The 12,133-nt window shown below is 44.6% G+C and overlaps 1 protein-coding gene across 2 annotated transcripts in view; it reads right to left on the bottom strand.

Annotated features, from left to right (window-relative positions):
* Positions 1 to 12,133, bottom strand: part of ATP6V1A (ATPase H+ transporting V1 subunit A) — a 39,904-nt gene that overhangs the window by 19,657 nt on the left and 8,114 nt on the right. The window contains exons 1-3 of one of the 2 annotated variants that reach the window (XM_006132930.5): positions 8,428 to 8,924; positions 1,662 to 1,756; positions 530 to 658 (exon numbers count right to left, since the gene is read on the bottom strand). In XM_006132930.5, the coding sequence (XP_006132992.1) occupies positions 530 to 658; positions 1,662 to 1,746 (214 nt within the window). In that variant the 5' untranslated portion in view covers positions 1,747 to 1,756; positions 8,428 to 8,924. Of the gene's footprint in view, positions 1 to 529; positions 659 to 1,661; positions 1,757 to 8,427; positions 8,925 to 12,133 lie in introns of those variants that run through there. The other variant, XM_075904967.2, reaches the window with a different exon arrangement.

A 12,133-nucleotide genomic window follows, 5' to 3' on the forward strand; every position in this document is an offset into this window, starting at 1 on the left:
AGCTGTGGGTTTTGAAAGACTGACTTGCTTGTTTACAAAGAGCCGCATGGTAACTTGTTAACTACTGGCAGTTATTCTGTTCATAGCCTCTGAAAAAGAAGCAAAACCCAGACACTGGGCCTATTCAGGCAGCTTGGCTTACTGGGGAGCGTGCAATGTAGACAAGGAACTATGCAGCCTGGAAAGACTCCCTCCTGTCCAGAGAGGGACACAGGTTTCTGTCCAAGAGAACTGATGGCCGAGGAGCTGGGAGCCGAGAGAGAGTTCCCTTCATGGATGCAAGTCTTACAAAAGCAGCTGCATGCTTTGAAGACTGCACAATCCTGGTAATATGACAATTACATTGCCACCGTGTACTTTTTATACAAACTCCATCAAAACCTGTATAAGAAATCAAGAACAGATTTGGTTTCTGCCCATGACCACTGATAGGGGCCCACTAAGATTTATTCGCTCTACTGTACTGGTCATCCTACCTTTTAGGATGACTTAGTTTGGCAGGCCTCAAAGACACCAATGAGAAGGATACAGGTTTCTTCATACACCTGGATAGTGGCCATATCACCCTCCAGTCGGATAATTTCTCCTACCAGCTCACAGTGGCCAACTCGTACCAATTCATACATAGCTGCACCTGCCATGTTGCAGGCAGTGACCACTGAAAGACAAACACACTTGAGTTAGGCTATTTTTCTGCTGCATTACCAGATTTCTTCAGACAAGAAGTGAATGTAGAGCACTGGAACCCACAGGCCTGGTACACAATCTATGATAGTAAGTAGGTCCTGTCAAAGAGACAGTGGCAAAGCTTCTGAGCCAAAATGAAACTGCCGTATGCTTATTCCCCTGTCTCTCTGGGGCCTAGGGCGCACCACCATCAGATTTTAGTAATCGACAGAAAGCTGTAATTCTTATCCAGGATATGCCCTGTACTAAGCATGAAACTAAGAAGGTTTAAGAGCCTAAATGACTATCCTCCCAAATCCCTGCTAAAAAGATACTGCTTCTGCAAAGTTCATCGGAAGCACATTCACCTCTTGCTGGGGGGAGAGGGGAAGAGAAGACACCCCCAACATCCTGACACTGGACCATCTGCTGTATTATTTCACTTATGGAGCATGCTGGGGCAGGAACGGTGCCATTTTAATGTTAATGTTACTATTAATATTTGATAGATTAGATTTTGCAGGAAAAGCAATGGATCATTTAAACAGATCTTTACAACTGGTAGAGCCTTCGCCACCCGATTAGAACTATATTGAAGCAGATTACATTTTGGCCCTAAGCTACCTCACTAACTGAAACGACAGACTAACTAAAATAGTTATACGCTGGCTTATAAAAGAAACATGACTTATGTTTAAGAGATTCCTAAAGCTGTCCTGCTCTCTGCAATACAATGCCCACTCTACACAAGGGTGAAGAGGCATTCACCATGGCTGATTATAATATATAAGACTAATACATAAGAACATCTTGCTGACACTGACCATGAGTGTGAGCTCATACTAAATTGAGAGCTCTGTGCAAAGCAGAGTGTATGTGTGGGAACAATTAATGACTTTTGAAAAGCTTCACTGAGCTTTCACCCAGAGGATGTAAAGTTCCATGAAACTGTTTTCGTAATACAAAGTTGAACCCATGAACCAAAGAGCACCTACCAGGTCCTGAGACTCCATGGACATAGCCAAACACACTCTCCCGGTCTTCATCTCGGATTTTGGGTAGCTTGGAAAAGTTCATCATGCCCGTTGACCTGTCCAGAAGACAATCAATAGTTCATTTATACAGAGCGGGAAGAGACCTAACCCAGTGAGTCATGAACTCCTAGTTTCAGTTCCTTTCTCCCATTGCTTCCAATGAACAGAAAGCCCCATGCAGAAGTCTCAAAATTCACGTGGTCTGATGCCCCTCAAATTCCTCCTTTCACTACTATGAATTCAGGGCCAACTGTAGTTAATAGCTGTTTGGTTGGGTTTTAATGCAGCAAGACATACCAGTATGAACAAACTTGTGCCCATGAAAGCTCATGATACCACCTATATGTTTTGTTGGTCTTTAAGGTGCTACTAGACTATTTGTTTTTTAAGTTTTTCTATTGCTATTGACATTGAACACTGGCAATACAGGGCCCAAAGAGCTTATTGTAGAACTATTTCCTCTACCCCCCCCCCCCCCGATTTGATTTGCAAGGAAGTACAATAGACACCACCACCAGGTACAGCAAACTGTGCTTTGAATGTATTATTTTGACCCCAAAGTTCATCTCCCACTCCACTCCCCCTTGCTGCAAGACTCACTTGCAATCTGCAACATTTATTAGAATGAGGAATGATTTCACATCTTTCAAACAAACATTTCAGAGCTGCACAAGTACTGTAATTCAGTTGGAAGTACCACTATGCCTGGAATCCCCCCAGTGCATTTTTATAGTGTGTGTTAGGTTTCTGGGACCGACAGATCAAACATACTCCCTCTACAAGTTGTCTTCCTTCTTCACATGGCTGATGTAAAGCAGCAATTACAATTTCCTCTCAAGTTAATCAAGCCAAATGGCTCCATCAGGAATAGCAAAATGTATTGCAATAATGCTTCCTTTATATTTATAAATTGGGCAGTACCTAGTGACATATTCGACGATCTGAAGTGGGGACTCGCATACTGCGGAGTCCTTGATTTTCCATCTGTGCATTAGATATCCTCATTTACACAGGCCTGGTTCGATTTCGGTTCAGTTGACCAAGGAACCGTCTGCGTGGGAACTGGCAAAAGGCGTTTATTTTTTAAGTCATTTAGTCCAATCTGCTTTTCAAGACTCCTGCTGATCATAGCCAGATTTCATGAGGCCAAACAGAAAGGCTTGTGGGACTCTTAATGTCATGAGGATGGAGGGAAGCGGTCACGATCTTGGTGACTAGGTAGACATCTGTTTTCCTGGATTCACTGAGTTTCACAGCAAGTTGCAGAAGTTCAAAGCACTGGCAGAGAAGCAAAGTTAGGACAGGTAGCCATGGCATGGATGTCAACCTCATGGGAGTCAATATCATTATATTCAGCTGGGTTTCTACAAGTCGTGTGGCTGCATCTCCTTCATATCCATGCACAGTATTAGGCTAGTGAATATGCAAATGCTATTGCCGATGGTTTTCACCACAGATGTTGACACACCCCAGGCTGTACCTGCTAGTTAATAGATTATGTTGGCTCTTGTTTTTATCTGTGCAGCTGCCTTCTCAAGGTGAGAGATGCAGGAGTTACTCTTCCAATCCAATCCAATCAGGAGCTCTCACACTGCAAAAGCCCTGTGATACTCCCTTGACACAGCAAGATGCCAGCACAGGTGTGACCACGTGCAAAACCTTGATTTTGCACATTCAAGCCATCAAGCCCAGACGCTGCTATCCCACAGAGTACTCGCCACCAAAACTCCAGTCACACTCAACAGCCTCTAAACTGGGGGAGAGCACAGAGCCCAGTTGATAAGCAAGAAGAGAGGTGCATCAACAACTCTACCCAACACTTGCATCGATCCTCTGAGGAGACCCTTCCACTGTGAGCACTGACCAAGCAAAAGGACTTACGATGGTGGGAGAAGGGAAGGTTGCAGGCCCTAATGGTTTTCCATCAGAATACCTCCACCATCTGGGCCCCAAAGGACTCCGATGGATCACAACACTGTATTCTGCTAATCTAAGGCAGTAGCGCAGAAACACTGGAGATGCTGAGCCCCTCTGCCCCTGTCCACCCCACCCCCAGCTAAGGCAGAGAGCAAGACCCCAGCACTTGGAGCCAGCAGCCAAGAACCTGGCATGTGGGGACAGCAGCTGGGAGCTCAGGTGCTAGACTGGGAGCACAGGGGTGCTGCAGCACCCCCCCCCCACTCCTCATTCCTGTGCCTATGCCTTAAGAATAATACGGTGTGAGGCAATGGTAATTGTCTTTCCAAAGCCTGGCAGGCCCCTTGATGAAATGGGAAGCTACAGGCCAGTCTCTCTGCTATGCATGACCTATACACTTCTTGAACGTATCATCCTCACAAAAATAGGCCCTTTTATTGAGCCAATTATCCCAGTGAAACAGGCAGGCTTCCAGACAAAACACAGCATTTGTGACAAAGTTCTAGCACTCACTGCTCACGTTGAGGCTGGCTAGCAAAAGACCTTAAAGACCGGCACAGTATTTGTTAACGTGTCATCTGTGTAGGATACTGTATGGAGTAAGGGCCTAATAACTTCAGCAGTTTTCAGCATATCTTGCTTCCAAACACGTTGCCTGTGGTGGAGCAGGCTAAGTAACAGACTCCTGTGGGTTACCTGGGTAATAAGACTAGACATCAAACAATAAGCTATCACAAGGCTCTGTGCTTGTGCCAACCCTTTTCAGTATTTATGTAAGTGACATGCCTCCAACTAAATCATGAACATTTGGCTATGCAGACAGCCTTGCTTGACAATCCAAGCATCGAACCTCCATGATACTGAGAAAGCAATAATGGAGGATCTTCAGAACTTGGAACACTATTTCTGGAAATGGAGGCACAAGCCAAACCCTGGGGGAAAACAGTGAGCGCATTTCAGCTTGAGAATAAGAGGGTCAAAAAACACACAAAGTAGCTTTCTGCACATTTTTACCACAACACAATTACACTCCAATGTATCTCAGAGTGGAACTCGACTGCGTCCTCGCCTTCTACAAGTCACATAATGCCAACACCACAGCATCCAGCTGCTCTATGCTCCGTCGCCCTGCAAAGTCCATACAGCTATCTAACAGGAGGTCTTTTCCAGTCAGTAAGTGTAAGGTCTTAAACATGGATTTAGAGTTTCAAAACAAAGATTTGCAAAACGGCTCCTCATTGACTGGCCAGAAACAGACAGCAGATCCCTGTTCTTCTGGTAATAACTGGCAGTTGGGCCTCACTGAACTTTAACTGATAACGGCCTTTAACAACTCTTTGCTTTTACCCATCATCTCGCTCTCGTGTGTTACCTTGGAAACACACCACAACATTAGTGATGTAAGTGGGCACTGCTTACTAGCAGGTTGATTCTTTCCTGGAACAAATACATGTGAAGTGTTGGGAGAAGTCCTGAAGACCATATCCACAGGGCAGACTGGATATAGGCAATAACAGTTCATCCTACCACCAAACCAACCCTGGAGAGCTGAGTTCAATCTCACTGCCTGCCCTACGCCCAATGTCTCTGCTGAGACTGCTAACAAGGAGGTTCATCAGGCCTTGAAAACCTGCCCCAATTCCTATCAGCCCTGGCAAAATATTCATGTGCTGCTACTCCCTAAACTCATGCATACCACCTATCCCACCCTCCTGCAGAGCCCATCTTCCCAGCCTGCTCTCTAGGGATGGTAGGAAGAAGGCTGCTGCTCTCCAGGGCACATAAGGCTTGTTTTCCAATTCTTCCATTGTACACAGGCCCTCGAATCCTCTCCTTCCTGTCCTACCGAAAGGTTCTGTTCCAGTTGCTCAAGCCAGGCTCCACTCTGTGGGAGGAGTCTACCCCCCTAGCCCCACTCAGCCAGAATTCCTACTCACCATCTGCAAGGAGGTTTTTCCAAGCCCAAGCGCTCACTCACCGTAGTGGTTAGCATGACGTGTATACCCATTTATTCATTGCCCAGGCCACCGAAGAGACAGATGACCATGACTCAGTCCCTATCATCTTGAATGAGAACTAGTAACCTGGGTATTCCCCTTCTAATCGCTAGAGCCACTGAGTCTTTCTGGGCATGAAGTGTCCTGTGACCGGGCAGTAAATCAGGAACAGAGCAGAGCCCTGAGCATGGGTGGAGCAGTGCAGACTAGCTTAGCATTAGAAGCCAATTTTAAAGTTTGCTGGGAATTTTGTCAGCTATTTGACACCTTCCAAAGGGCATCATTACCAAACAGCCACCTGAAGCTCAAGGCTTGCAGGCAAGGGGATCGGTGCAGCAGTGGCTCCGGCAGCGTTATCCCACACGTCTGAGGTTGCAGTAACACCACACTTACTGCAGATCTCACATGCAACTGCTTCTCAAACTGAAAAAGCAGCAGGACTTCGAATATCCCTCCCCCCCCCCAAACATTTACTCCAACAGATCATTCACAGCTCCAGGACCTAGAAACTCCAGGACCATTAACACCACGGAAGGCTTAATTCCTCCCTACACAGGCCTTCAAAGGCGTGCTGAGGCAAAGACCTATCTATACTCCAATGTGATGGATACAGGAGGTTAAGAAATTGCTGCTCCTTATCCACACTCCCACCTAGATTAACCGACTTGGATCAGGTCACACAATTTTAGGTCAGCACCTTCTGGATTCAAACCCAAACTGATCAGATCAGGAAGGTCAGTTGTGAGCCACAGCCAATGAAGTTATTTGAAAGGGATTAACTCATCTTCTGTCAGAGCGTTTGAAGAGCCCACAGCAAGCAGCAAAAGGAAATCATCCCATGGGAAAACAAGCACACGGATTTAGACCTGCAGCAAAAAGGGTCACCCAAGTCTCGTCCCTTTCTCCAACATCCCTACTGCCCCCTTGCTAGCTTCATGGGCAGAATACAAAGTCATCTTCTCTGCCCGCCACTCTCTCCACATCAAATAGTTTGCAGTCATTCATTGGGATTGCCCTGGGCCCAATCATTTCAAGCGCCTCATCCTGAGTTCAGGGTACATCTGAGGGAAGCACAATTCCCAGCCCTGCTAGACAGACTTGCACTAGCTCACCTCAAGCTAGCAGGCGAAAAATAGCACTGCAGGTGTTGTGACACAGGCTAGCGCGAGTCATTGCCAACGGGGTTGGGTGGGCTTGAACTTCAGGCGGGGAGGCTAGTCCAAACTTCCGTCCAGGCAGCACCTACTATATTGCTATTTTCAGCATGCAGAGCTAGTGAGGGGGTCCGTGTGGGGAATCATCGCTCCCAGCTGCAGTGTCAGCATGCTCAATTTCTGCACAGCTCTGCTCTGGTCTACCTCTCCAAAACCAACCTCCACTGCCAATGCTTCCACTGCCCTGACAACGAAATTTGCTTCAGTACTCTCTTTGGAGCCTTCTCCCACATCTTTGGAACAGCCCACACATCATGATACAGCTAGCCCCATGCCATGCGGCCCAGCTGCACTGCCAGCTCTCTCAGAAGGCTAGGATTCCTGAAATACTCAACACTATTTAGGAGTAGCTGTTCAGCCTCTCCACCACTGAGCTGCCTGGCAGCTGCTACTTGAGTTGGTTCTGTAGGTTTTCATCTTAGATTATACTGTCAACTATTTACAGACAATGGCTGTGTCACTATATTCTGCACTGTGACCCACTGACGAGGGGGAGGGGCTCAGATATCAGCGTGCTTTGGGAGGCTGTTACCTGCCAGCCAGCATTGCACTATGAACATAGATACTGACTGTGTTTAGCATTTAAGCACCACACTACTGCCCTTCATCAGCCAAGACCCACTTAATACAATAATAGAGCTAAACACCAGGAGCCGGCTGCTGCCCCACGCTGCTGCCTCTGATACAGAGGGAGCAACACTGGGCAACAGGCGGTTGACTCCCCAGGAGCCAGTGGCACCGGGAGCCAGCTTTTAAGCTGGCTCCCCGGGTGTACCGGCTCCTGCCTGCTGCCCCACACTGCTGCCTCTGATAAAGAGGCAGCAGCGCAGGGTGGCAGACAGCTCCCCAGGAGCCAGACCAGAAGCGGCATGTAGCGGTTTGGGTAACCAATAAGTATGAGCTTATCAATTACCCATTTAAACAGCTACATGCTCAGATCCCTAATACAAATCACTCTTAGTCACCCCTCCGCCCCCATGTGAGCAGAGAAGATACACAGAATGTAGCAGACTAACAAGCAATACTGACCAGTTTTGTTCCTTTTATTAAAAGTTTAAAGTCAGCATGGTTTCAAGATCCTTTCAGAGCAGCCTTTAGCTATAACATGACCATACTCTGTGTTCTGAGAACAGCAGGAGTTAGGACAATCAGATTCAGACATAGATGGTTGAAACCTCTGCAAGCTGCATCAGTACACCATGAATCTAACTAGCCGTTTTAATATGCAATCAATCAGTAACATAGGCAGGAAAGCCCAAAATCCAGCCATTTCAACCTAGATTTCCCCAATAAAGTCCTTTGGCTACAGAGCTGTCCCCAAGAAATGAATGCTTTGCTGCTGCCAGTGTTAAAAAAAAAAAAAAAAAAAAAAAAGCCAATATTCTCAGTCACAAGTTACTATCATTTGGCTTTTAAATGTGATGTGATCACTGATGGAGAGACATTCAAAGCTGTTCAAAATTTGAGCTCCATGTTCGGAGACAACAATCCGTCTCAGAAATTAAGACCCTGCCGAGATGATCACACAGTGCCTTTTTTTAAGTAGGATACAACCAACTCTAGAGAGTATCATACCATAAATATCAAAGGATTTCTTACCTGGCTTTCAGGGGAAAGGGGAAGGCAAAACAATCCACAGGCCAGATGAAGCAAGCAAATGCAGAATTTAGCACTAAAGCAGCAGCACTCAGTAGCAAATGACTGTCCTTCCCAAAAGTCCCCCCACAAATGACTGTCCTTCCCAAAAGTCTCCCCACCCGTATACAGAAGGATGCAAAAAGCCTGCTGCAGTGGGGAAAGAAATTCCAGATACACAGTAAAGGCACAGTCAGCTGACTTGATGACTCATCAGTCTCTCCCCAGCAGCACTGAAAAATGCTGCAATAGCAAATCAAGCTGCCCAATGCTCATCTAAGCTCTTGTTGTGTCCACTTCTTAAATTTCAACTACACTTTACTGTATATTCAGTACTACACTTTAGAGTCAGGCGGTAAAAGGAACATCACCATGTGTAGCAAGTTCCTCCTGCAAAGGTTTCACATTCAGCTTCGCAAATTAACATCGCCTTAAACGAGGCAGAATTTTACTACACCTCTTACTAGCTGTTTAAGTCAGCCTATATAATCAGCTAGTTCATTCTCAGTGCACAGTTCTATCTATCTATTGCTTTGTAGTTTTATGTAGCTATGCCTGCACGACAAGTGGCACAGTAGTAGGTAGCTGAACACACAAAGTCCTAATTTTAAAGCAGTTTTAAAGACTGACTTACTTAACGCTTACCAATCAGCAGCCTATGAATGGAACACAGCTGCTACACTGAAGAAACTGGGAAGAGAAACTGCAATATTACTTATTGCCAATTTGAAGCACTTAAGCAATGAACTCATGGTAAGGTAACAAATTAGTCCTGTGAAGTGCTGTTAAAATTAAAAAGATTTCTCTAGCTCAGCAAACAGAAGAAGGGTATTGGCTATGAAGACCAACATTCTTCCTGGAAAAACTTAAACAACAAATAATCTAGCAGCACCTTAAAGACTAACAAAACATGTAGATTAGTGATAGAGATGTAGCCGTCAGTCTGGTGTAGCTGGTATCATGTAGATGGTATCATGAACTTTAGTGGGCACAGCCCACTTCTTCAGATGAGTGACAACTACTTTCATTTGCTGTGGGAAACAGTTACACTACAACAGCATGCGCTGCTGGACAAAAGGACAGGGGTCTTTGGAGAGGTCTCCTCCACCTTAAAATAATCTCCACAAGAACAAAATAAGCACACAGTTACTAACCCTTCTCAATAGGACAACAGAAAAGACGCTGCTACCCTACAGCACACCATGTGCATAGCCTGGGACTGACAGGATGAATCCTGCCTGCCCAGTAGTTTTGCCTCAGTAACTTACATGCTGGAATTCAACCTACCATGGGGTCATTTCACCAAACAGAGGTGGCAGAGATTAGTTTGACTGCATTTGAAACAGACTGCCAGAAGACAAGGTTACAGGATCACTATCCAGAAACGCTTATGGAATGGGCACCACGTACACGTTTACTGAACTAAGAACAAAAAACGAGTAACCCCGTGGCACCTTAGAGACTAACAAAGGTTAGTTACCTTTGTTAGTCTCCAAGGCTACATCTACACTGCAATGCTATTTCGGGATACAGGAGTATAGCTATCCCGTGTTTTTACAGCAAGCACGTTATTTGGGGCTCACTATTCTGACATCCCTACAAACCTCATTCTACAAGGAGTAAGGGACGTTCTGTAACAGCAGGTTATTTCGAAATCTGGCGCTGTGTAGACAGTGCCAAATGATGAAATAAGTTATTTCAAAATAGCTCAAATTGCGTATCTTATTTCGAGTTACAGTGCTGTGTAGCCATACCCTAAGGTGCCACAGGACTACTCTTTTTTTAAGTTACAGACTAACAGGGCTACCCCTCTGAAACTACTTATGAACAAAAGTTTTCCACAGGATTCTTTTCAGGCTTTCTTAGTCAGTATCCCAGGCTGAAGAGATTCTTGCCTCATAATGAGTCAGTTTAATGTTTTGTTCAGAGTCCTATGGATCCTGCTTTACATGGAGTGCTCCTATAAAATGCATCTCTCTACGCTGATTTAGCCCATTAGGAGAGCAGAGCCTAGCATGCTGTGCAAATCCAACTGTTCAGCAACCTCAGAGCGTGTGGTCAGGGTCTTGTAATTAGTAACAAAAACTATACAGTCATCATTGCAGTTAGTTTCCCGTCACTTGGCCAGTTAATACTTCCCTTTCCAATAACGAAAAATAGTGAAGGAGGGTGGGATGAGGGGACTATAATGGCAGCAAGAGGCTGCTCCTGGAGAACCAGTTAACCGTTACCCGGTAAACATCACCCAGCAAGGGTGATGCTTTCCAGGTAACCAGTTACCCAGTCACATCACTAATTCAAAGGACCCAGAGTACCGACTGCCACAGTAGCAGCAGTGGCCAGGGAGCTCTTAAGTCCCTTTGAAATACCGTGACCCGGTGGAATTGGACCGGACAATGACAGGTCTGAGTTGAGGGTTCTGAATAGCAGCTGGGGGGATGAATGGCTTTACGATCATGTGCCTTGTGCAACAGCCAGTCTCTGTTCCTCAAAAAAGGTTTTCATCAACCTTACTCATTTCAACATTTCAAGCTAAACTCTGCCCTTTCTTACAATCCAATTAAATTGGGTGTGAATTTACGTTAATCTTGTTGCTGAGATACCCGTGCCAATCCATCAAAAATAAGATGAAGCCATAATCCTATGCTAGAAGCACACAATTTTGTCCTATATTACTTTTGTAAGAGATAAAGATTGTAAAAGACCATTGGAGAAGAGACTTTACCAATAGCACTTTAGCAAGGATCAAGATTTCATATGTATAAATGTACTTACAACCAGAACAAGCCTCTCTACTACAAAATGTATTTCCTGTGCTAACAGATGGAGCAATGAAAGGACAGACTAACTTGCTAATAATGACACTTGTACTCAAGTTCTCAAACAATTTAATGAGCTGCAATTAGATCTAAGAGAAAGAAAATTCCTTATTTAAAGTTACATGCAAGAATATTTAAGAAACTGTGATACTAAAGATTCCTTTGTAAGGCATGCTTGCCTTTAATGAAGGTTACCAAATCCTCAGTTTAAGAAAAAGGAGGTTTGAAAGCCAACTGGTTTTGAAAGCTGCAACTGGATTAATTTTTTTTTATGTAGTCTTTATGAGAAGCTGGTCTAATACTATAGGTTAGTATGATAGGACAATTTAGGAGTTCCTCTAGGACAGGTTATGATGAATTATGTATTTGATTGAATTTGTGAGTGTGCATACATAAGAAGTGGCAAATAATGCTGTATAATAAAGCAGAACAGGGCTATTAAGTTAGTGCTGAATTTTCAATTAAGGAAAAAAACCCAGATAACTTAACAGATTTAAAAATAAGACCAAACAGATTTAAAATGTTTTGAGGCCTGAAGTAGCTACAGTAGTTAAAAAAAAAATATGGTGATGAAGTATGATTCATGTTAAGGACCTAGAAGACACTCTTAGGCCCTGCATCTGACAATATTAAGTGGTTCCCTGTCTTCTCCAAAATCATTTGCAGTTGGCTACTTTTTGCGTTTCATCCAAAAATGTTTTACTTTTGCTCTCATTCACTGACAAGGAGTTGTGTTCAGGCTCTAAACACTGGACTGAGGGGGAAATATTCTTAAATTTCACAGAAACTTGCCTTCCTAAGTGCTATTTAGAGCATAAGTGTTGACAAGCCTCATATTTAATGCCTCTCAG

This window comes from Pelodiscus sinensis, chromosome 1 (genome assembly GCF_052426305.1).
Source record: "Pelodiscus sinensis isolate ZL-2025 chromosome 1, ASM5242630v1, whole genome shotgun sequence".
NCBI classification, from domain to species: domain Eukaryota; kingdom Metazoa; phylum Chordata; order Testudines; family Trionychidae; genus Pelodiscus; species Pelodiscus sinensis.